A 24,738-nucleotide genomic window follows, 5' to 3' on the forward strand; every position below is an offset into this window, starting at 1 on the left:
GACAAGAAGTTATAGAGTCTATCGACCTAATGAGAATGCTTTCTTGGAATGCGGAGATGTTATCAGGAAATACAATGAGGAAAAAAAAAGTTTTTAATCATTTTTCTGACCGGTTGGAGTAGATCCATTTGTCCTATCCCTCCCATTAAGTACAGCTAAAGACCTTGGATATTATATGTTTAACAAATATAAGACTCTTAACGTCAGAGGGAAGAAAACAGACCAACTACAGATTCCATAACTCAAGAAATAACATAAGACAAGTTCATTGGAATTCCTTTTTGACTGTTGTATATACCCAGCTGAGTACTTAAGAAGTCTGAAACCCAGAAATCCCAATGGATAAAGAAAATAAAAGTCTCAAGAAGAGCCTGTTCTTTCTTGCCAAAGGACAAGGAAAGGTGCAGTTAATAAGGCAATAACTTTTTTTTTTACTATGATTCCCTTTTCTAGATTAACAACACAGGGAAAACAACAATCCTGACCTTTTCTACAATGACCAAGTGAGGAGCCTAGGCTGCCATCCCTACCTGGTACTAATGAGGCAAGCCTTCCCTCTCTTCCCCACCAGTATCCTCCTGTTGGAGGACACTAAATGAGACTTGTGGGCCCCACCAGGAAGGGATGAGGTGCCTCTGCCTCTCCCAATCAGGGTGATACCAGAGAAGGCTAAGTATGGAGCCTACGCCTACACAGCCATCCCGCATTAACGAGGTGGTCCCGTTCTCTCATTCTCCCCTCCTTTCTCATGGTGTCTGGGGACTCAGGACTTCCATGCCATCCTGCAGTAAGAGGGCATGCCTTCCTTTCCTGTGTTGTCAGTAGAGTATCAGTGTGGAGCTTTAGTCTCACCAGGTGGCTAAAAGCAACCTTTCATTTCCTCATGGCATAATCTCAGCAAAAGCAAAGAGAATTTGTTTGTTCATGTCTTCCTCATGCTAACCAGAGATCCCTCTCTATAGCAGTGTTGATAAGAATAAGTAGAGAGCATGTATTTTCACGCACCAACCAGTGAGAAACAAGTTATCTCTTTCCCCCCATTGGACCAGTGTCGAGATAGGCATGGCAAAATAAAAGGATTAAATAAGATCTAGAAACTCACAACATAAAATTCAAAATGTGAAGGTTACAATAAAAAAACTACAAATCCTACCAAGAACAAAGAAAGTCTCGAGAATACATAAAGAAAAACAATCAGTAGATGTCAATATGTAGATAACACTGATGTTAGAATTATCTGACAAAAGTTTTAAAGTAGTCATCATTAAAATGCTTCTGAATGAGGGACCAGCAGTTAGCATAATGGCTATGTCGCTGGACTCCCATGTAGTTGACCGCGGTTCGCGTCCCTGATCCAGAGGATTAAAACTCACGCCAGGCGCGTGTGCGTGCGTGCCCAAGATCCCGAGAGGAGAATGGAGGAGAAGGGATTGCCGCATGGCCATCCCCCCTGGGGGGTGATTTCTCGCTTTCTATCTCTCTGTCTGTCTCTGTCTGTCTGGCGAACACACGTGCCCTACAGCAAAAAAAAAAAAAAAAAAACAAAACCTCTCCAAAAAAAGAAAAGAAAAGTGCTTCTGAATGGCAAGTCACAAAAATGCTTAAAACAAATTAAGAGAAAAGAAAACAGAAAATCTTACTTAGTAAGGAGAAAGAAATTATAAAGAAAGTTCAAATAGAAACATTACTACTAAAAAGTATAATAACTCAAATTAACTCATTGGGTGGGCTCAATAACAGAATATATAACAAAGGAAAGAACCAGTAAATTTGAAAATAGAACAACAGAAATTACAAAATCTGAGCAAAACAGAGAAAATTAACTGAAAAAAATTAAAAGCTTCAAGACTCTTTAGAAAAATATCAAAATATCTAACATTTGTATTATTGGAATCCCAGGGGGAATAGAGAAAGAAGAAGAAGAGAAAACCCAATTATTGCACTGTAGGGCCAGCCCTCATGAATTTTCTATGTAGCTAGTCATATCATCCATGAACAATGATAGATTCCAATCCTTATACATTTTATAACTTTTGTCTTACATATTTCTAGCTCATTTGTTTTACTATACTACCTAACTCCACTACAGTGCTAAATAGAAATAAGAAGAACCGACCTCATTCCCAATCTTGGGGAAGAGCTTTTAATATGTCATAATTATATAGATATTTGTTGTAGAGGATTATTGTTTGGTTTTGGGTTTTTCAGATATTCCTTATTAGATTAAGAAAATATTTGTTTTTAGGGTTTTTTCCCCTTTTTTTACTATCAATGGATATTCATCATTTACTTAATAAATCTGACAACCTTCTATTTTACTAGACTTTTTACTCTGACTTAAATCTTAACCACGTTCAGGTTTATTGTTGAATGTTTCTAATATACCAGACCATCTACTGAGCACTGGAAATACAAATATAAACTGTAATAGAATGAGTTTAAATAAGTGTTTTTGAAGCAAAACTAAAAAAAATGACTCACTGTAAACAGGACAAATGTTAATAAAAAACTATATTTTACTCAAATTTAATATCGGTTATAATTTTAGAATAGCTTTAATGTAAACAAATTGGAATAATTCAATGTAAATTATTTTTCTCTTTCAGATTTGGAATGAAGGTTTAGCGAAGATGGCTAAAGCATGGGCAAACGAATGTAAATTCCAACATAACAGTTGTTTAAAAAAACCATATAAATGCTATTCAGGTTTTGAATATGTTGGAGAAAATATCTGGTTAGGTGGATTAAGGATATTTACACCAAATGCTGCCATTACTGCTTGGTATAATGAAACCAAATTTTACGATTTTAATACTCTATCATGTTCCAAAGTTTGTGGTCACTATACACAGGTAAATATTTGACATTTTATTGATTTCTAATTTGTGTAATTGTAAGACAATTACTTAGTATGTTTTTTTATTCGTGTTTCTCATGAGTGTCTGGAAAACTCACTTTCTTTTTTTGGAGAGGTTTTTGTTATACGGCGCATGTGCTCGCCAGAAAGACAGAGAGAGACAGACAGACAGACAGAAGGTGAGAAATCACCCCCCCCAGGGGGGATGACCACGCCACAATCCCTTCTCCTCCATTCTCCTCTCAGGACCTTGGGCACGCACGCACATGCACCTGGCGTGAGTTTAAGCCACCAGGTCCGGGACTGGAACCGCAGTCGACTACGTGGGAGTCCAGCAACATAGTCATTGTGCCAACTGCAGGTCCCAGTATTTACCCTTATGTTCATCTGGAAAATTAAAAATAAAATTTTATTCTATTATCTTCAAAAAGCACTAATAATATTCACCACCTCGTTATCTCTCTCCCATGGTTACCTTTCCATAGGCATCTTCTTCCTTTTGACTAATTTTACTATTCTTTGCAACTAGATGAAAAATATTCATCATCATTATGGCAGGCATTTTATTCAATCAACTCAACATTTTTTAATCTATACCTGTTTCTTGTGACCTAACAAATGTAATATGGTTAGATCACAAAATTTAAAATGTTATCTTAAGTAATGTAGAATTCTTCTGAGTAAAATAAATAAAAATGAATAAGAGTTCTAACTCATAATCTGATTTTAATATTGTTTGTATTTTGTGCCCATGGAGAAAATTAAAATATATTTTATAAATTATCTAGAAAAAATTATGATTATATATATACTATATTCTCTTTTTGATTTCTGAGAATTAATATGGAAAAATTAGATAGCTTTCATAAAAGCAACCTTAATCAAAGTATCTTTTTAAGCTAAATATTGGAAATTATGAAAAATAGACAATATTTATATACATTCTTGTCTTGTGGTATTATATCTGTTGCTATATGCAGTGTTTGCATAAAATTATTTTGCATATTTTGTTTTAAAATTCTTTTTCTTATAGGTAGTTTGGGCTGATTCATATCAAGTTGGCTGTGCGCTTTCTATGTGCTCTAACCTTGGGGGACCTTCAACTGCAATATTTGTATGCAACTATGGACCTGCGTAAGTTAAAATATTTTAAATTGAAATAGATGTTAATAATTATTTCTTAAAAGGGAATCTTATAAAAGGGACAAATATATTTATGTTAGCAAAGTACCCTCTGCAATGCTAAAAAAATAAGGTAGGTAAAAATAGAAAGTGGTGATAGAATATTGCCTCATGTAAAGAAGAACTATACCTGTCATGAAATATTTAAACTTGAAAATGAAAATATGGTTTGTAAATTAAGAAAAATAATATAAAATGCATTGCCACAGTGATGGCTAAGTACTGAAGCACAACAAGGTTTGTAGATGTTTCTCTAAGATGATATGGCATAAGTAGAATGAGAAAAAGTCTGCCTAGTATGGTAAAAGCACAGTCTTGTAAGACAAGAACAACATAAATTTTAATTACCTTTTTCTAATTACATATCTAAATAAAAATAATGCACAAGCCTAGTGGGAAGCTCTAAAAATAAAATTTTAGAACTCCAACCCCAATGGATCTATACAATGAAAATATAAAAACAGTTAATGGGGCCAACAGGTGACATAATGGCTGGGGTGCTGGACTCCTACATGGCCAACCTTGGTTTGAAACCTGGATCTGGCAACTTGGAAATATGCAGCTGTGTGTGTGTGTGTGTGCCTGAAACTCATAAAGGAGAATGAAGGAGAAGGGACTGGGGCATGACCTATGGGAGTTATTTCTCACTTTCCCTCTCTCTGTCTCTCTGGCAAGTACACATGTCCTATGGCAAAACAAAACAAACAAACAAACAAAAAAACAAAATAGTTAATAACCCAACTCTTTAACAAACAAAAATTTTAAAATAAAATTGTACAAAAAATGAAAACATAAAGAATAAATATTTAAGATTGGCAAACAAGAGAAGATATATGTAAAAATTACTATGGATAAGTATAAACGTGCATATCTCTCTCTGCATTTTCTTCTCTCACTTAGAAGCAAAAACAAGAATTGCCAAATTAAAGCTTGGAGTAGCATATAATTATTTTTAGACTAATAAAAACAAGTTTTATAAATTTTCAAAGCATAAAATTTAGAAAAATACACATTTTATCAAGAGGCTTAAATTCACAAGGAACAACAGTATAAATAGCAAATATAGGTCAGAAGGCAACAGCAATCAAATAGGGTCAAGCAGGGAAAGTCAATGAACGCAAGATGCAATTCACTGAGATATACCACATTAGGATGCTGCATGATTGGGGCAAGTCAGTGGCATGGTGGTTAAAGTGACTGGATCCCACACGTCTGACTGCACTGTTTGAGACCCAGACCCAGTGACTTGAAAAACACACTAGGCATGAGTGCATACATGCCCAAAATCTTGAGAGGAGAAGGGATTGCAGCATGGTGATTCTCTCCCCTGGGGACAGGGGAAGGGGGATTTCTCTTTTTTGCTTTTTCCTCCTCTCTCTCTTTCTGTTTCTTTCTCTCTCCAGTAAGTTCATGCACCCAATGGCAAATCTTAAAAGAAAAATTCTAATTGAACAAAATTTCTGATTGATCTCATACAAAAGTCCTTGGTTTCAACCTTATTGTTGAAAATCTACCTAAAGGGACCAGCAGTTAGCGTAATGGCTATGTCGCTGGACTCCCACGTAGTCGACCATGGTTCGTGTCCCGGACCCGGTGGCTTAAAAACTCACGCCGGGCACGTGTGTATGCATGCCCAAGATGCCAAGAGGAGAAAGGAGGAGAAGGGATTGCAGCGTGGCCATCCCCCCTGGGGGGTGATTTCTCACTTTCTGTCTCTCTGTCTCTCTCTGTCTGTCTGGCGAGCGTGCGTGCCCTATAGCAAAAAACTCTAAAAAAAAAGAAAATCTACCTAAAACTCAAATACGACTTCCACCCTTTGGAGGTAAATAAAAATTGTTACAGGAATATGTGGAATTGTTTTACCTCACATTATTTTATATTTTCTTATCTATATTTGATTGTCTTGGATCTTTATGGCATAAAATACAGTTTTTCAAAGCATGCATGCAGTGTGTGATAATCAAATTAGTAGAGGGATATACTGTATACTATAATTTTCATAGATACTAGACAAAGTACAGAACTGATGACATTTCTTTACTGTAATCTTTCATGTTAAGAAGTTTAATAAATTAATTTGAAAAGGAAAGAGAAAAATAACTAATAGGGGACTAAGGCTAAACATATGATGAAAAAAGCAGTAGGGCACAATGTTACTTTGAATAAGCCAGGTTTGGGGGTTCACACAAATTATGTACATGACAGACTTCTTACATGTATTGTCAAAACATAAGAGGATATTGTTACATCACTCCTGGCCAAGTGGTAGAGACCAATATACACCACCACCAACATAACAACCAAAACGAAAAGAGAAAGTACATGATCAACAGTTTTTGAAAACACTGGCTACCATACATTGAAGGGAAATGACCTCTGAAAAGCAGAATCAAAGATGGTCTTTCAGTTGTCTAAATTAGTGCCTCAGGAACCAAGGCACAGGTTGGACTCCTTGAGACTCCTTGAGTTTAAAAAACAGAACTGAGGGTACAGAAAGACCAATACAGCTAGAGTCCATGAAAGAGTGCCAGAGAAGAGAGCACTATACACAGAACTCTGAAGATCTGCAAGAAAATTCTTCGACTATTTGGCATAGTACATATTAGCTAACATGTACTAACATGCATGTAAGAAAGCTATTCAAGACTGTAGTGAAAAACACATGAAAGATTAGAGGAAACAGTTCCTGAAACTGATGCAGGAAGCAGATAGCCACAAAGTAAGCAGATACCATAAAGTAGAGCCTGAAAGAGTCAAAATGTTCTCATGTAGCTTAACTGAATCCTAGAAAACAAGATTTATAAAAATGCATAACATCAGGGCCGGCAGGCAGCGTGATGGTTAAGGGCAATGGACTCCCACATGGGTGACCATGATTTGAGTCCCAGACCTGGCAGCTTGCTTTCTCACTTTCTCTCTTTCTCTCTCTTACTCTGTCCATCTCTGGTCAAATTATATTATATATATGTTTATATATTAGTTAAATAAAATAATTCTTTAAAAAAAAACATAACATGAAACATCTAACACTGACAATGTGTGCATCTAAACAAATATTACCTGGCTTACAATTGAGCAGAAAAATAAGACATGTAATGGGTAATCAGTTGAAACTGATACAGGAATGATGCATATGTTTAATTAACCAAGAAAGACATTAAAATAGTTATAATTGTATTCTACATTTTTGCAAGTTAAGCAGATATGGAAGAGATTAAGAAAAAAATTATACCAAGATGAGAAAAGTCAAGGTGGATGGCAGAGTAGACATTCCAGAAGAGATTAGTGAATTAAAAAGTGTAACAATAGAAATTACCTAAATCGGTGTCCACAGAGAAAAACAAATCCAAAATATGATAAAAACAGGATCAGTAGTGGAAACTGATTTCCTGATAGAGAGGGAACAAAAACCTTTTTGAAGAAATATGTCCTTTTGGAGCCAACAGATGGCATAGTGGTTAAGGCACTGGATTCCTACATGGCTGACCACAGTTCAAGTATCAAACTTGATGACTTGAAATCATGTCAGGCATATGTACATGCATGACCAAAATCCAAAGAAGAGAATGAAAAAGAAGGGATTACAATATGGCCATCCCACCAGGAGGTGATTTCTGATTTTCCCTCTCACTACCTCTCTGGCTAGCATATGCATCCTTTGGCAAAGAACTCAAAAGTCCAGAGAGAAGGCTGGAGGCGAAAGGACTGCTGCATGGCCAACCCCCCTGGGCAGTGATTTCTCACTTTCTCTCTCATTTTCTTTCTCTTTGAGTGCATACACCCTAAAGCAAAAAAGAAAAAAATGTATTGGCTGATGGGCTAGCATGTGGTGTAACAGTTAAGGCACTGGATCCTACATGACCAACTCCCACGGTTTGAGTCCTGGACCCTGTGGCTTGAAAACCACTAGGCACATGTGTATTTGCCCAAAATCCTGAGAGGAAAATGAAGGTGAAGGAACTTCTAAATGGCCATCCTCCCTGACAGGTGATTTCTCACTTTCCCTCTCTCTCCATCTCTGTCTCTCTCCAGTGAGTGCACACACCCTATAACCAAAATATTTTTAAAATAAAATGCATTGACTTAATTTTGCTGAAATGTAAGCATAATAATTGTCACACCTTCTGGGTACATTATCAAATAGAACTTGATAAGGACTATGACAATGCACTTGTAAATCAAACCTTAAAACATGTTTTCATTTGCAATTTAATTATTAATCATTCCATTTACAAAATAAAGAAATAATCATATGTCCATGGCAAAAACTTTGTGGATATCACATACATAATTTTGTTGGATTCATATCTAATTTGCGTTCAATAGAATATTCCAGAATAAAACTGCCATGTGGTTTAGAGACATCTGTAAATAACAGTTTTAATAGTTTCTTTTTACGAAAGAAATAAACAAAATTGTGATGAAAGTTGAGCTGAGTAAAAGGTAGCTACTTGGCTAATCAATGTTCTTTTATTTTGCAGAGGAAATTATGCAAATATGCCCCCTTACACGAAAGGAACACCCTGCTCTCTGTGTGCAAAAGAAGAGAAATGCACTAAAAAGCTCTGCCGTAAGCAAAAAGAAAAAATATAATCATAACATTCTATTTGGAGAGTAAAGTTTCCACAAATGCATTACATTTTAAAATTTGGTACTTCATGTTTACAATTTATGAACAAGTTTTAATGGCTTCTATCCAACGCTATAATTTGCCATAATTTATTATATTTAAACTCAGATTATCCTTCCTTACTTCACTGATTATTTTCCCTCTCCAACTATAGGACAAAAGAGAATGGGGTACAAATATGATCCAGTTTGCCCTGCACGCACAGTGACTTGGTTGAAATCTTTCTTATTTGTATTTGTTGCCATTCAGCCATTTTATTAGTTATTATTAGAACAGCATCTCTTTTTAAATTAATACATTAATCAATACCCAAATTAATTATGACTTAAAACTAACATGTTTCTCTTCCATCATCAGCCTTCCGGTTCTCAAAATGAAGGTTCTTTCTAAGGGAAAATACTCTTGATGGAGGAAGAGTGAAAGGGTGAAGGAAGATGATGATATGAAAACTAAAAAAAAAAAAAAAAAAAAAAAGTAAAATCATTTTCTCTTCTGCATCTCAGTTTACTATAAAATAAAAAAAAAAAAAAAAAAAAAAAAAAAAAAGTTAGCGTGAAAGAAACAGACACAAAAAGTGTGTATGTTATTTGTGTATTTTACATAAATTTCAAAACCATACAAAATTAATCTGTGTTTGGAGTCAGGATAGCCAATATCTTTGGAAAAAAAAAGAGGAGTTAGTGATTGGAAGAGGATATTAAAAAGACTTTTTAAATCTATGCTGTATTTACATGTATGCTCTCTTGGTAGTAATTCATAAAACTCTCTAGTCATGAGATAGGAATTTTTCTTTTTTTTAAGAATTATTTATTTTATTTTATTATTGTTGTAGTTACTATTTTTAATTTGACCAGAGAGAGAAAGAGAAAAGGAAAGTGAGAATGCAAGCCGCCAGGCCTGGGACTCAAACCAAGTAGACCATGTAGGAGTCTAGTACCTTAATCACCACACCACCTATTGGCCCCAAGTTATAAATTTTTCTATATCTGAATTGTATTTTCATTAAAACAATTAAAAATATGGTCCTTCTAATTTCAGATTTAAGTCCAAGTATTTTAAAAATAAATTCATTGTTTACCTCCTATTTGTTTTGTTTTCTCCTGGTTTAGCTAATACACTTAGTTTCTCAGTGTGATGAATTGTTTTTTAAGTTGCCCACCAACAATTCCTTCTGCCTCAATATGCATGCCACTTCTCCCATCCAGAAATGGAGGCTATTTCCCTTCCCTTTGAATAAAGATTTGATAGTGTGTCAGTACTGGACCTAGCCTTTAAGAGACCTCATTGCTTTGGCTTTTGCTCTGCTGGAAACCACCCAGAATGTAAAGAAATCCATGCTCTCCTGCTGGAAAGATGACTTTGAAAAGAGCCCATAGAAAGAGAGGCCATCTCCCAGTACACACGCCCTATAGCAAAAATCTCTCAAAAAAAAAAAAGAAAGAAAGAAAGAAAGAGAGGCCATCTCGCTGTTTGAACCCCAAATGAGCTCTAGATAAATGCAATGCAGTCAATGCTGAACTCTGATGATGCTACCTATAGCAGAGAAATTAACTAGGAGAGCAATCAACCAATTTTGAGAAATAATAATAAACTGTTTTGGTTGTAAACTATTAACTTTTGGGAAAGTTGTTTTATAACAGTAGATCACAGAAATACTTGGCATGCCTAATAAATTTTTATTTAACACAAGGTTAAATAAAAATGAGACATTTCTTTTCTTTTTCTTTTCTTTTTTTTTTTTGAGAGGTTTTTGCTATAGGGTGTGTGCGTTCTCCAGAATGACACAGAGAGAGACAGGAAGCAAGAAATCACTCCCCAGAGGGGATGGCCACACCACTATCCCTTCTCCTCCATTCTTATCTCGAGATCTTGGGCACACATGCACACACGCCTGGCATGAATTTAAGTCATCGGGTCCAGGACTCGAACTGCGACCTATTACATGTGAGTCCAGTGATGTAGCCATTACACCATCTGCTGGTCCCCAAAACGTAGACATTTCTACCTTTTCCTTTGCTCAACAGATAAGTCAGGGTTATTCACCTTAATCCAAATACCATAGTTAAGGCTGGGTTAGAATGTATATAAGACTTAGTTCACCTCCACTGCCCTTGCTCCAAAGGTGTAGACTTACACAGGTTTCCATTGAAAGCCAGGTGTGTTCACTGGTGTCCCTTCCTTGATGGCTTCTGAACACCAATCCTTACTGCTTTGGCACTTTGAAACTGCTGAAAAATGCTTTCCAAGGCTTTTCACCGTGTTTTTAGTCTTCTGTCCCTCAGAGCTTTAAAATTTGTTGTACACTGTAAAGAGGTACAGAGATTAAATGTACATTTAAAAAATAAATGAGTAAAAATTATTTCTAAAAAATTAACAGCTTGAGGACAAAATGGGAAACTCTTTGGTTCATTCCTCATTCCTCTTCTTCTCACCTTAACCTTGACTCCTTGATTCTCCAGCTATGTCCCTCTAGCCTTGCCAAACACTCTGCTGTTTTCAAAAAAAAAAAAAAACCAGCCTCTGCCTGGGTAAAGGCCAAACTTCGAGCCTTAGACCTGGACCCCGAATCACCGGATAGGCCCCGACAAAGGCAGCTTTTATAATATCAGCTCACCTCTATGGTTCTCCTGACCTGAAATCTTAACCCCTCCAGCTTTGTTGCTTTAGCACATAGCTGATGTTCTTAAGCAGTGTTTTGTGGTATTTTCTTTCATTTTTCTAGTTGTGCTTAATGAGCTACTCCATTCTGGACACTTAAGCAGGCATTGACAATGGGCTCCAAAACAGTATCATACCAACTGCAAAGGCTACAATAAATTCTACTGTCTTATTGCAGGTGCTTTCCCAACTTAGTAGTTTTCTAAATTATACACAAATTATTTAGCCATTCTTGATCTCTGTGTTGGCAAGTTAATTTTAGGATGAGTTTATCAATTTCACAGAAGACCATATTGGAATTCTGGTAGTAATTACATTAAATTTATAGATATATTGGGGGGAAATTATTATCTTTACAACATTAACTATTACTATTAGTGAAAATTATTTATTAAGGTCTTTTTATTTTTTTCTACATAGAATTTAAAGTTTATTTCTTTATCTATTCCATGAGGGAGTCTCAGTTGGCCTCAATCACAGATAAGGGCTCTTGGTGTTCTCAGGGAAGTCCTCTATGGGATCCAGAACCTTCCTTATGCGGGTCTCACTGCACCACTGCTGCACCACCACCTGGCCCTTATTTATTTCTTCTTAAATGTCTTTCAGTTAAGTTTTGGCCTTTTTTTCAATAAAGGTCTTACACATCAAATTAGATTCCTTAGTGGCATGGACTTGTTGCTATCATAAGTACTTTAAAATTATATTTCTTAGTTCATTTTCCTAATTTATAGAAATATAGATGCTAAGGTACATTAGTCTGCTATCTAAAAATCTTACCAAAATCTCTCATTTTTAATGGTGTATTGATTTTCTTGGATTTTCTGTAATGATAATCACCTATAAAACCAAAATACGAGTTTGTTCTTTCTTCTAACCTTTAAATTAATTATTTATTGTACTAATATTAATAGTTTATTCTTCAATGCAATGTTGCACAGAAGCCTCGATAGTGGATGTCTGCCTCTTACTCCTCACTTTAAAGAGCAAGTCTCACCATTATATTTGTTTTGGATACTTTTAGTTGATCCTCATTGCCAGGTTATGGAGGTGTCTTCTTTTCCTTATTTTGCTAAGAGTTTTTAACATGAATGAATGTTTATTTTGAATTGTTTTTTCCTATACCTTTTGCAATGATCCTAATTTTTTTTTCTATCATGTCTTTCTCTTGTAAACTATGTGAAAAGGTTTTTGAACCAATGCAGCCACACAAACTGTCAAGTGTACTATAAAAGTTAAGTGATGGCTCATGGTTTCATTCCTGTGATAAATCTGATTTGGTCATAGGGGTTCCTAGATGACTAGATTCTTGTCAACATTTTGTTTACAGTTTTTACTTTTAATTTTAAAATTATAATCAGTCTATAATTTTCTTTCTTCATTTCTCCGTACATGATGTTGACTTAGGTAATAGTAGCTTCATGAAAAAAGTTGAAAGTTGGATATATTACTTCCTTTAATATTTTGGTGACAGGGCCACCCAATGGCCCACTGGTTAAGGGAGCCAGATCCTCCATGAGTCATAACACTGTTAGAATCCTGGACCTGACAGCTTGAGAAACATACTCAGTGCATGGGCACTGTGCTCAAAATCCCAACAGAATAAAGAAGTGAAGAAGTGATTGTGGCATGATCATGTTCTATTGGGGGTGCTTTCTCACTTTCCCTCTCTGTCGCTCGCTCTCTGACAAGTACACACACCTGGCAAATTTGAAAAGTATATATTTTAGTGACAGATTATGTAAAATTCTGAGTACTTAATTTTTGAATGTCTGAGAGATATTTTGTCATTCTCTATGAAAGTATTATAGTTTGTTCTAGTGTGAGTTATGTGTTTGTAAATTTTAACTATTGATTTAATTTCCTCAAGGTTTATGTAATTTGGGGTTTGAGGCAAATATCAGAAAATTTTCTATTTTATCCAAGTTTTAATGAAAAGTCTCATATTTTTACCTCTGCTTTATCTGTAGCTCGACTCCATTTAAGTCTTATGATTTTTTATTTATACTTTTCCTTTTTTTTCTTTCTGTTGATAAGTTTTTATTTAAAAAAAGAAATCTAGCTAGGATGATTTCATTACTTAAAAACAGGGGATATAGCATAGTGGATAAATATATTGGCTTTGGAATTAGAAGGCTTAATTCAGGAACTGATTAAGAAGATTAAATATGTTAAGTCATACAAAGTTATTTGATCATAAAGTAAGCTCTCAATAAATTTTGGCTATTTTATAATTAAGTTCCTAATTCTTTTCTGTTATTCACTCCAGTTTTTAATAGTACTTATTACCCTCTAAAATTATCAAATTTATCCATTTTATTTATTCAATTTTTTTGAGAGGTTTTTGCTACAGGGCACGTGTGCTTGCCAAAGAAACAGAGAGAGAAAGAGAGACAGAAAGTGAGAAATTACCCCCCAGGGGGGATGACCATGCCACAATCCCTTCTCTTCCATTCTTCTCTCAGGATCTTGGACACTCACACACACACACCTGGAGTAAGTATGAGCCACCAGGTCTGAGACTCGAACCATGGTCGACTACATGGGAGTTCAGCGACATAGCCATTATGCTAACTGCTAGTCCCTATATATTCAATTTTAAAATCAAAGATAGAATTTTTTTCCCATCATGTTTCTACAATGAAAGGAATTTGATGTCAAGACCTGGAGCAAAATTTAGAAGAAGGGCTGTGTGCAGAGCATCGTGGTGCTTGCCTATAATCCCAGCTATTTGGGAGGCCAAAGCAGAAGGATTAAGAGTTCATGAACAGCTTGGGAACCTATTAAGACCCTGTCTTTAAAGAAAAAAACAAAGATGGAGTAAGGACCATTACAGAAATAACTGACCTATTTTATGGAGGCATCTAGGTATCCAAAACTCAACATGAAGGAATTGTTTTTTCAGGGACTTGATTTGGGCATGAAGGAATGCTAAAAATAAGTTTACTTTATAGTTTTGTCTATTTTGGACTTCTGTGCCTTCACTACAAGAGGCAGTCTAGAAATATTTATTGACATGACACTGTTGATAGAGAGCATTATAAAGATTTTTAAGTACTGTGGTATTTTGGTAGGAAGCTTTCCTTTTCTTAAATTAAAAAGTCAAATTAATTTTATTAAGTTATCCTAAAAGCCAGAAAAACAAGCAAATGCTTTTAACTTTATAATTTCTTTTTCTATTTCAGGAGCTCCACAAATTGTATCTAACAGTACGTATCACAATATTTCAACATTGTTTCAAGTATTTTTTTTTTCTTGAAACTAAATTGAATTTTCATCTGTTTTGTTTTATTGACAGCAAATACCTTAAACATACCATTGGGAAAAGCACCTCTGGAGAGAGCAGTATGTAATCCGTTCAGTCTAGGTTTTGTTCTTCTGAGACTATTTTAATTGTCATTTCTATAGGGAAGAAATTTTCAAATACGACAATAAAGGAGCAATTTATGGCCAAATGTAACTCATCAAAAGTTCAATTCGCTATTAAATATTTTACATCTAAACTTAATGTTGTTTTTTTTTTTCATTTTAACATTGTGTTATAGTATTGAAAATAGGTAAGCAGTAGCATAAATTCATAAGGTTATCTTTAAAACTTAAGATGTTTATATGTGCTCTGTATAAATAACAGGATGCAAGTAGCATACCTTTTAAAAGTCATAAAAGATTATCTACAGCATAGAAAACAACATCTGTACAAATCAAAGAAACACTGATTTCTGGCAAATATTTCTCTTGGATGAAGGCAAAACTATATATACTATTATTCAATGAATAAGTTTTGAAATACTTAATACTAAATGATTACTTTGAACTAAATTATCTGGATTTGTTCTTTTCAACTAAGGCAACCACCAAGTTCCCTCACCTATAGATTTAAAATCATTTTAAAATGTGTCTTTAAAAGGACTGAGAATTGTTTTACATGTATATGTGAATATCTAGGAATTTCCACAGCTGAGTGATGGATTTAAAAAGAAAAAAAAAAGAAGCTAAGTGGTTTTATATGTCAAATCTGCCTACATTATTCAAGGTTCTCCACATAAACATAGACAAAATTAGAAAGGGAGAGGATGACTTTAATTAATTGGTTCACACCATTGTGTGGAATGATAGTCAAAATTTGTAGGGCAATCTGACACAATAAAGATTCAAGTAAGAGTTCATGCTGCCATCTTGAATGTAAATGATAAAAACTCAGGTAGGATTTCTATATTGTAGTCTATGGCGGAATTCCTTCTTATTCAGAAAAACTGAGTCTTTGCTCAGAAGGCCTTCACTAATTGAATGAGGCCAACCCACATTAACAAGGTAATATACTTTACTTAAAGATATCTAATCATACATTTAATCACATCTACAAAAAAATCTTTACAGCAATATTAGTGTGTGAGCAAGCTACTAATCATTATAATCTAACCACACTGACATCTAAAATTAATCTGACATTGTTTTTTGGCATCAAGTATTACATTTTAGTAATGTACACTTTTGCTATTTGTTTAACTATTGCATCGTTAAAATTAAAATTCAAAATTAATTGCTCATTAACTTGTGGTTTTAAACAGGCTAAAGGTAAACTGACATCTATATAGTGTACAATTTCTACTTGTATTGTTTATCGAATGGTCTTTATGAAATTTTGATTAAACTTTTTCATTAATAATTAAAATATTTTCTAATTTTAATTGAACACTCCTTTACTTCTTCAGACAATATACTCAAAAGGATAGTGATTTCCTTTAGTCCAATAAAGTGAAAATCTACAGACCATATTTTTTAAAAAAGAACTTTCACAAAATTATATTCACTGAATTTGAAGAGTACTTGTCAAACAGCACTCCTATGGGAACTTTCAAGTAGTGGCAGTTTCCAGAATATTCTATCTCAACTTACTGGACCTTCTCTCCATGTGATGCTGTAAGCCCAAGCTGGATAGTCAGTGTCTGTGCCTTGCTAGTGGGGTTTCCCCTCAGTGGCAAGAAGAGAAAATTCTGGGCCGAGATGTCTTTTTTATTCCCTGACATCTTAACCACAGCCCCTTGACAGGACAACTTGGGAAGACTGCCAGCAGTTAGGATATTTTAATCTACAAAAATCATATTTGTAATTGTGGCTTCAAGGAATCTCCTTATTTCACGGCTTGGAATCTTTAGACGAACTGCTCTGAGCTTGACTTTTTCGAAGAGTTGAGGGCAATTAACTCAGAATGTGAGCCGTTGGTTTTTCTGGGCATCCTCTTGCCGTACAAGGCTATGTCTGAGGCACACAGAAATTACCTAAGCACTTCAAGGTAAAGTGATCAGACATGAAGGTGTTAGCCAGATTTATAATCTCTCTTACTTCTAGGGACTAATGGTGACTAAATGCTTTAAAGAGTAATCTCTGATTGTTATTATTATTACTATACACCCCCTATCAGTAGGAAATATTTAGTGATCATCAACCCTTGATTTCCTGGGATTGATGAGTTTCCTAGGACATAAGGAAATATCATAAAAGTAGGATGTTCTCTAATAAGCCATGAAGTTGATGACCCTAAGCTTGAAGCAAAAGTCATAGTTATGTACTTTTAATTACATGCATTAGGCATATTTTTTATAATAGAGCATGAAAACTGACCTAAAAAAAGATCAAATAAAACTTTTTTTTTTTTTTTGGAGAGATTTTCACTATAGGGCACATGCGCTTGCCAGACAGAAAGAAAGAGACAGAGAGACAGAAAGCGAGAAATCACCTCCCAGGGGGGATGGTCATGCCACAATCCCTTCTCCTCCATTCTCCTCTTGGGATCTTGGGCACGCACGCACACACGCCCGGTGTGAGTTTTAAGTCACTAGGTCCAGGACGCGAACCGTGGTCGACTACGTGGGAGTCCAGCGACATAGCCATTACGCTAACTGCTGGTTCCCAAACTATTTTTAAAAATACTAAAGAAGTTTTTATGTCAGTAAAAGGATAACAAACACTTTTGACACTTCTATATTGTTGGCTTACACTCATAACTTTGTTAAGTGTAATAATCTGCAAGTTCTTTTGAGATCTTTTCATAATATGTGATCTTTTTTTGAACTAAAAAAATTTACATTATAGCACATCTTAACAGCATACAATATAGTTTTTCCAAAGCACACATGTCCTGCATATAGATCAAGTCAAAGATATTACCATATAAATCATCCTCATTCGATAACTTTCCATCGTTGCATCTATTGTGTTCTTTTTTTTTTTTTTTTCCTGAGCCCTCCTACCTCCCACTATCTACCTCCTCCTATAGATGATCATTTTGAGATGGCTGATTTAGGTACAACTAAGTAAAATAATTTGTATATGATTTACCCAGGTTCACAAACTGCAGCAGGGGAAACAATAAGTCCTGTTAACATCATTCCTAGTGAAACTCATTTTCCCTCAGGAAAAGCCATACACCACTTGCCAATGATGTTCAGTCAAAATTACCAACAACTCACCTGTAGCTGTAACACACTGAGTTTGCTCTTTGCAACTAGAGATACCACACTATCATAATAAAAATTCAATAAATACTTATTAAGCATACATAATGTGTTGGCTTCAAGCTAAGTCTTAAAAATGATTTTTAGCCCTTGTCAACATAATAAGTAAAAACAAGATACATTTTAATTTAATAATAGTAATACCTAAAACTAAGTAATGTTTACAGTATCCCAAGCACTAAGTGTTTTACATTTAAAAACTTACAGAAGTGTCTGAATAATTCTGGAGGTAGATGCTATTAATTTTCATTCTTTGAACTACTAGTAGATTTAAACATGTTTTCATAAAGTGTATTCAGATTTATAAACACATTACTATTAAAATAGGTTGAAGAAAGCTGTTCTTCACTGAGAAGATGTATTTCATACAGACAACCATACCAAATATTGACCTCAAGAATACAGGAGTAATGTTTATTCAGGTGTAAAAATTTCATATAAAGTTTCTCAAATTTATAATCAATTTAATGCTTTTGTCTTGTGGATAAAGAAAAACTATATTTTGGTCCCTGAGGCCCAAATTTATCCTGGAATCTGGTTATACACACTCATCATACTTATATGTGAAAAGAAGAGAGGCAGCATGAGGATTACCACCACTGTGATGTTTTGGGTTTTTTTGTTTTGTTTTGTTTTGTCTTGTTTTGGGGGGAGGTTGTTTTCTTTTTGGTTTGTTTTGTTTTGTTTTGTTTTTTTGGGGTGTTTTTTGCAAATTACATAATTTCCTTCATCCATTTTTCTAGTGGTGCTGGAACTATTCACGTTTTAAGAAACTTTCAGTGGCTCCCAACACATCAGGAAGTTGAATCCTTTGATATTTGCGTAGCACTATCTTCTTCATTTGTCCCTTCTTTATATTTTAATTAAGTAAAGCACATCTCTCTGCTTCCCAATGTTGACTTTTATATGTAGCATCAGGCTGGTTTTCTCTGTTTGTGCTACTCACGCACAAAAGTATCAAAATTTGAATATTTGTGTTGTAGAAAAGATCAATTAAGTGAGGACATGGAAAAGGTGAAAGATCATAAGGCCCAAATATAGTGGTTCACAGAAAGTACCACCACTTGGGAGGCTGGAAATTGAATAGTAGGACAAGATTTGCTTCCTGGACCAGGAAGAGTTGTGTGCTCCTATAATCTTGGCTAACTAGGAGCATGGAGCAGAAGAATCACCACACAGCAAAATCATGTCAAAAATAACCATCTCTGTTTCGCTCTCTTTCCTTCCCTGTATCTTTCTCATTGGAAAAAATAATAATAATAAAGTAAAAGGCTATATCTTCTCAATAAAATCTATGCATAGAACAAGATAATATATTTACAAATATCTATACTCAAGTTTCATGATTATTCTTTTTATTTTATTTTGGAGAGGTTCTTGCTATAAGGGGCAGGCGCTCGCTGGAAAGTCAGAGACACAGAGAGACAGAGAGAAATCACGCCCCAGGGGGGATGGCCACGCTGCAATCCCTTCCCCTCCATTCTCTCCTCAGGATCTTGGGCAAGCACACACACCAGCCCGGTGTGAATTTATGCCACAAGGTCCAGGACCTGAAGACTACATGGGAGTCCAGTGACAGTCATTATGCCCACTGCTGGTTCCATTGTTCTTACTAAATATATATAAAAATACGTATTTTCAAGCTCCCCAGCTTTTACAAAACAGGATGGGAATCCCCTAAAACACCTACAGGTTATACTTACAACCAGAAAGAGGAAGTGACTTACCAACCCAAGGTACTCACAGGTAGAACCACCCTAATTGGCTAACCTTGGCATTTGTTTTAAGTGGAGGGTCTGACCACCTGTGATTGGTCAAACTCATTGCTCTAATTGGCTGAAGCTCAGTTGCTAGGTTACTAGAATAATGTTCGGTTACAACTTGCCTGAATTTCAAGTGAGGTTGCAATTCAGTCTATACAGAGACTGCATTGGGTCAAACTTAAAGCTCAGCTTAGCAAAAAGAGACATATATTTTAATGTTATGAGATTTGATGATTCCTACTCTCCTCCCAGGTGCTTAAGCTTTCCACTCTTCCCTTTATTTTGTGATTTTCCAAACAGGTGTTATTTTGTGGTTCCCAGTTTCATTAAAACACATTTCTACTCAAAAAATAAGTACCCCTTAAAGAGGCTATTTTTCCCTGTATCAGGTTCTCAACAGGTAAAAGTGAACAAAATTTGTTCAATTTCTATCGCAGAAGACTGACCATTTCCCCTTGCGTAATGAGAAGATTCCTCAAACATATTAATTACTAAGGTAATGGTATTTACTGTACAAACCGATAGCTTATTGATAAACATTGACACATCATTTAGTTTCAGAAATTAACTCTGCAAAATATTTAGCTACATCACTTTAGTGAAAAGCCTACATGCACTTAAGTCAAACCCCTAGTTATTTCGGTAAACTTCGAGCTTTTTACTCCCCACCCTGCAGTTCTGGCTTTCCGACAGGCTTCCCTTCCTGTGCGGGTAAAGCGGGCACTAGGTTTGCCTCCGCTGCCCCTAGGTTTGCCTCCGCTGCCCCGTAGATTGGCAGGTCACTAGGGCGGGCTCGCGCATGCGCACAGGCTGTGCGCGGCCGGTGGACCATGGAGCCCACTAGGCCTCTGGCGCTGGAGTTGCGTGCCCAGTCTCTCCCTCTGGCGCTAGGGGGCGTTTTGCAGCTGTGGCTCTGTGAGCTGTGGCTACTGCTGCTGGGTAGGGGCTTGGGCGCGAACTTTTTGCCACACGAAGAGGACGTGGACTTTATCAATGAGTATGTGGACCTCCACAATGACCTCCGGGGCAACGTCATTCCCCGAGGGGCCAACCTGCGCTTCATGGTGAGACCCGAAGCCTGTTTCCAGAACCTCCCACACTCTTGGTCTCAGCGACTTTCCCCTCAACCTGGGAAAGTCCGGACTCTATCCCTAGGAAGAACCGCACCTTGCCATTGGCTTTAAAAATACCCGTAGATGAGCCAACCGGTTGTGGGGTGGCTGAGGCAGCTGCACCTCACATGGCCAAATGAGCCCCTTAAGTCCTGGACTTACCGACTTGGCGTGCCTGCCCAGAGGAAATAGAGAAGGGACTGGGATGTGGCTATCCTTCCTGGGGTGATTTTTCACGTTCTCTGTTTAGCACACACCCTATAGTAAATATATATATACATACACATACGTGTGTGTGTGTATGAGCTGTGTATACAGTAGCACAACACAAACCGCTACCACTTTGCACAGGGCTGTGACTAGGTGAGTGGAAGCACTTGCCCTGTGCAGATTTCAAGAGAGCGCCAATTAAAAAAAAAATGATATTTTAATACGACAGCTTAAGAACATTTTTAAATCAATGCAGAAACATCAGCCTAAGTTTGGGTTTGTTTTGTTTTTGTTTTCATTTGTCCCCAAATATTTTTAATTTATCTAGTGATTTTTTCTATTATCATTTGGTTATTTGTGTAATTTAAGTTATTTTATTATGTTTATTTATGTTAGCATTGGTACCAATTTCTTTACTCAGTATTGCTTCTTGTACCCCACTCTTACTTTCTGGATTGAATTTTCTTGTACATCATTTAGCAATTTATTCAGTGAGACAGTACAAATAGTAAACTCGATATTTCCCTATCTAAAATAGTCTTTATTTCATACTGTGAAATGAGTTTGAATGATACTATTTTCTGGCATCACTATCTTCTGACTTACACTGTTGCCTTGAGATTTCTTCTGTTAGTTGGTTGAACTAAGAGGTTCCAAGACCAGCTGGCTCCTAGACCAGCAATATCAGCATCACCTGTGAATTTGTTATCATTGAAAATGTTCAGGTCATACTCCAGACCTACTTAAACTGAAATCCTGGATTTGAAGCCTTGTAATCTGTATTTTGACAAGTTCTCCAAATAATTCACAGTGTGCTAAAGTTTGAGATCCACTGGCCTTATCATTCTTTTAAAACTGATTTGTTGGGACCAGCAGATGGCATAATGGTTACACCACTGGGCTCCCAGATAATCGGCCACAGTTCAAGTCCCAGACCGGCAGCTTAAAACTCACACTCGGCATGCGTGTGTGTGTGCCCAAGAGCCCAAAAAGAGAATAAAAGGGGTTGTGGTGTGGCCATCCCCCAAGCGGGGGAGGGTGGTGTTATTTCTCACTTTCTGTCTCTGTATCTCTCTGTCTCTCCGGCAAGCACACACACCCTATAGTCAAAAAAAAAAAAGTAATTTGTCTTTCTTCTCCAGCTATTTAAAGTATTTTCTCTTTGCTGTTCTATAATCTTATCATGCTAGTTCTAAGTATGCATTTGTTTTTATTCATTCTGTTCAGGATTTGGGCTTCAATCTGTGCACTTACGTCTATTGTTAAGACTGAAATTCTTCAGCATTATTTCATAGAATGTTGCTCTCCCCTATCCTCTCTAGTCTCCCTTCTTACACTCCTTTTAGACATACATTTAATTTTCTCATTCATTTTTCCCCCACCTTTCTTAGTTTTCCTCCATATTCTATCTTTTTCCTCTTATTCTTCATTCTGGGTCATTGTTTCAGAACCCCCTTCCAGTTATTAATTTTCTTTACGTTTTAAAATATACTTAACTGGCCCATTAATTTTTTTTTAATTTCTAAAAGTTTTATTTTATTTTTAGTTTATCCATTTGTTCCCAGAGTCCTATTCTTTTCTTATAATTTTTGTTCTTACACTTACTTTGAAAAATATTTAAATGTAATTGTTTTATATTTTTATAAAATATTTTTAGTGTTCTGTTATTTTATTTTCTTTGCATGTTAATTCTCTTGTTTTATCTACTGCTTCTCTGTCATATCTGTAATTTTCTATCGTATGTTTATCTTCAGTACAGATTGTGTATGTGAGAATCTCTTATTGTCCAAGCTATGCAAGAATAAATGTTGTGATGGAGTATTTTTTTTTATTACCTTTACCTCACTCTCGTCTTGGTGTCAGTTTTTTTAATTAATTTTTGTGCTTGGGTATTCTCAGCTTTTAATATATACCTATATATGTAACTTAGGCCTAGGACTTTGTTCTCACAGAACTTTTTTCCATCTAGCTTTCTTGTTATTTCTTCAGACTAGTGGGCTGAATTTCTGGTTTCCTTTCACTTAGGAGGCAATTACGGTCCTAATTTTTCACAAAGATCTCAGTCCCAGAATTTACGTTATGTGGCTCTATGACTAATATCCTATTCCCATAGTAGTCATTCTTATATCTGATTGTATATCTTTGCTCCTCACATTAGGCTCACGAGTTTACCACTCTGGCTTTTAACTTTTCTCTTTATTTCTGATACCTGAGTATTACTCTTTTTTTATAGACTAAATTATTTTCATTTTAATTTTTTGAATTAATTAATTAATTTACATTCATTCACTGAGCATAGTCACAGCATAGAAAATGTGATTTTTCACCCAGACTATATTTCATAGTGGTTTAATCATACATGTTCTCATCAATAATTTTCCATTTCTAGTTTCATGTATACACTTCTCCCCCCCCCCATTTCTCACCCTCTGCCATTTTCCACCCTCCTCCTACACTAACTCTGGTGTCTACAGTTATTTTCCATTCCTTTTTTCCCCCATATTTTATTAATTCACAAAATTTCTTAAATAATCTAACTACTTTCAATAGCAAGTTCAGCATATATATATATATACACACACACACACACACACACACATATCTGTGAACACATGTCTGACTTTAGGCATGAAACTCTGAATAGAATGAATCTACTATAAAGTAGCACCTAGCTGATGCTATATAGCTTACTATGGTCAAGAAAAGCAATTTTAGCTTTAATAAGTCAAAGAAATGCTAACGAACTTTGCTTAAAACTTAAAGCCAGGAAACAGGTTAGGATTCTGTTCAAATAGTAGGTACATGGACCTATCAGCAGCTCAAGATAGGAAAAAAATCCTTAAAACTGGAAAACAAAGCCTAGATGAAAATCAGCAATGTTTTAGTCAAAAGTCATAAAATTCTATTTCACCAATTCAATCTCATGTACTTACTCTATTTTCTGTTGTGGTCTGGTCTTCCCAATTAAATTCTGGGATATAATATTCCACTCCAGACTTGTCCCTACCATTAAGTTGGCTATTTTCTTAGTTTTTTCATTTCTGTGTGTCTGTATATTTCAAAACCTCCCTTAAAAGTATTAAAAGCAGACTAGCTCATACAGGAAATCTAATTTTCCTGATACAGCACTCCCTTGACAACTTCTTGAGATCTGGTCTGGTGTTGGTAAATTCTTTCAGGTTTTGTTTATCTGAGAATGTTCTTGTCTTTTCTCCCCATATGAAGGATAATCTTGCCAGGTACAGTATTCTTGGTTGACATTGCTTTTCTCTTAACACTTTGAATATATTTTCCCATTCTTCCCTTGCTCACATTGTTTCTGATGAGAGATCCACTGTTAGCCTGATGGGATATCCTTTGTAAGTAACTTGACGTTTCTCTCTTGTCAATCTTAGTATCTTGTCTTTGTCTGTGGTTTTTGTCAATCTGGCTATAACATGTCTTGGAGAAGATCTTCTCGGGTTGATTCTATTTGTATTTTGGGGGACTGGATCTTCGAATGCCTTGCTAGATTTGGAAAGTTTTCTTCCAGGATTTCATGGAATAGATTATCAATGCCTTTATGAGTCTGTTCACCTTCTAGGATACCTATTACCCAGATGTCTGGATGTTTGATGGTATCTAGTATTTCTGGTATATTATTCTCTTTTTTGGGGGCAATTTTCTCAGTCTTTGTGGTAAATTTCCCTAGGCCACCAATTCTGTCTTCTACATCTGAGATTAGATTTCCTGTATGATCTAGTCTGCTTTTAATACTTTTAAGGGAGGTTTTGAAATATAGGAGGTCTCCTATATTAGAGCCTTCATCTCTCAC

At 35.7% G+C, this 24,738-nt stretch overlaps 2 protein-coding genes across 2 annotated transcripts in view; both read left to right on the forward strand.

The window, feature by feature from the left end:
* GLIPR1L1 (GLIPR1 like 1) overlaps positions 1-14,769 on the forward strand; it is a 32,643-nt gene extending 17,874 nt beyond the window's left edge. The window contains exons 2-6 of the mRNA XM_006142845.1: positions 2,607-2,852; positions 3,891-3,991; positions 8,521-8,609; positions 14,510-14,533; positions 14,623-14,769. Of these exons, the coding sequence (XP_006142907.1) occupies positions 2,607-2,852; positions 3,891-3,991; positions 8,521-8,609; positions 14,510-14,533; positions 14,623-14,717 (555 nt within the window). The 3' untranslated portion in view covers positions 14,718-14,769. The remainder of the gene's footprint in view (positions 1-2,606; positions 2,853-3,890; positions 3,992-8,520; positions 8,610-14,509; positions 14,534-14,622) is intronic.
* Positions 14,770-20,426: 5,657 nt separating this feature from the next.
* Positions 20,427-24,738, forward strand: part of GLIPR1L2 (GLIPR1 like 2) — a 46,175-nt gene continuing 41,863 nt past the window's right edge. Inside the window, exon 1 of the mRNA XM_027769698.1 lies at positions 20,427-20,666. Coding sequence (XP_027625499.1) covers positions 20,433-20,666 — 234 coding nt within the window. The 5' untranslated portion in view covers positions 20,427-20,432. The remainder of the gene's footprint in view (positions 20,667-24,738) is intronic.

The sequence above is a fragment of the Tupaia chinensis genome, unplaced genomic scaffold (assembly GCF_000334495.1).
Source record: "Tupaia chinensis unplaced genomic scaffold, TupChi_1.0 Scaffold000085_1, whole genome shotgun sequence".
Classification (NCBI taxonomy): Eukaryota; Metazoa; Chordata; class Mammalia; order Scandentia; family Tupaiidae; genus Tupaia; species Tupaia belangeri.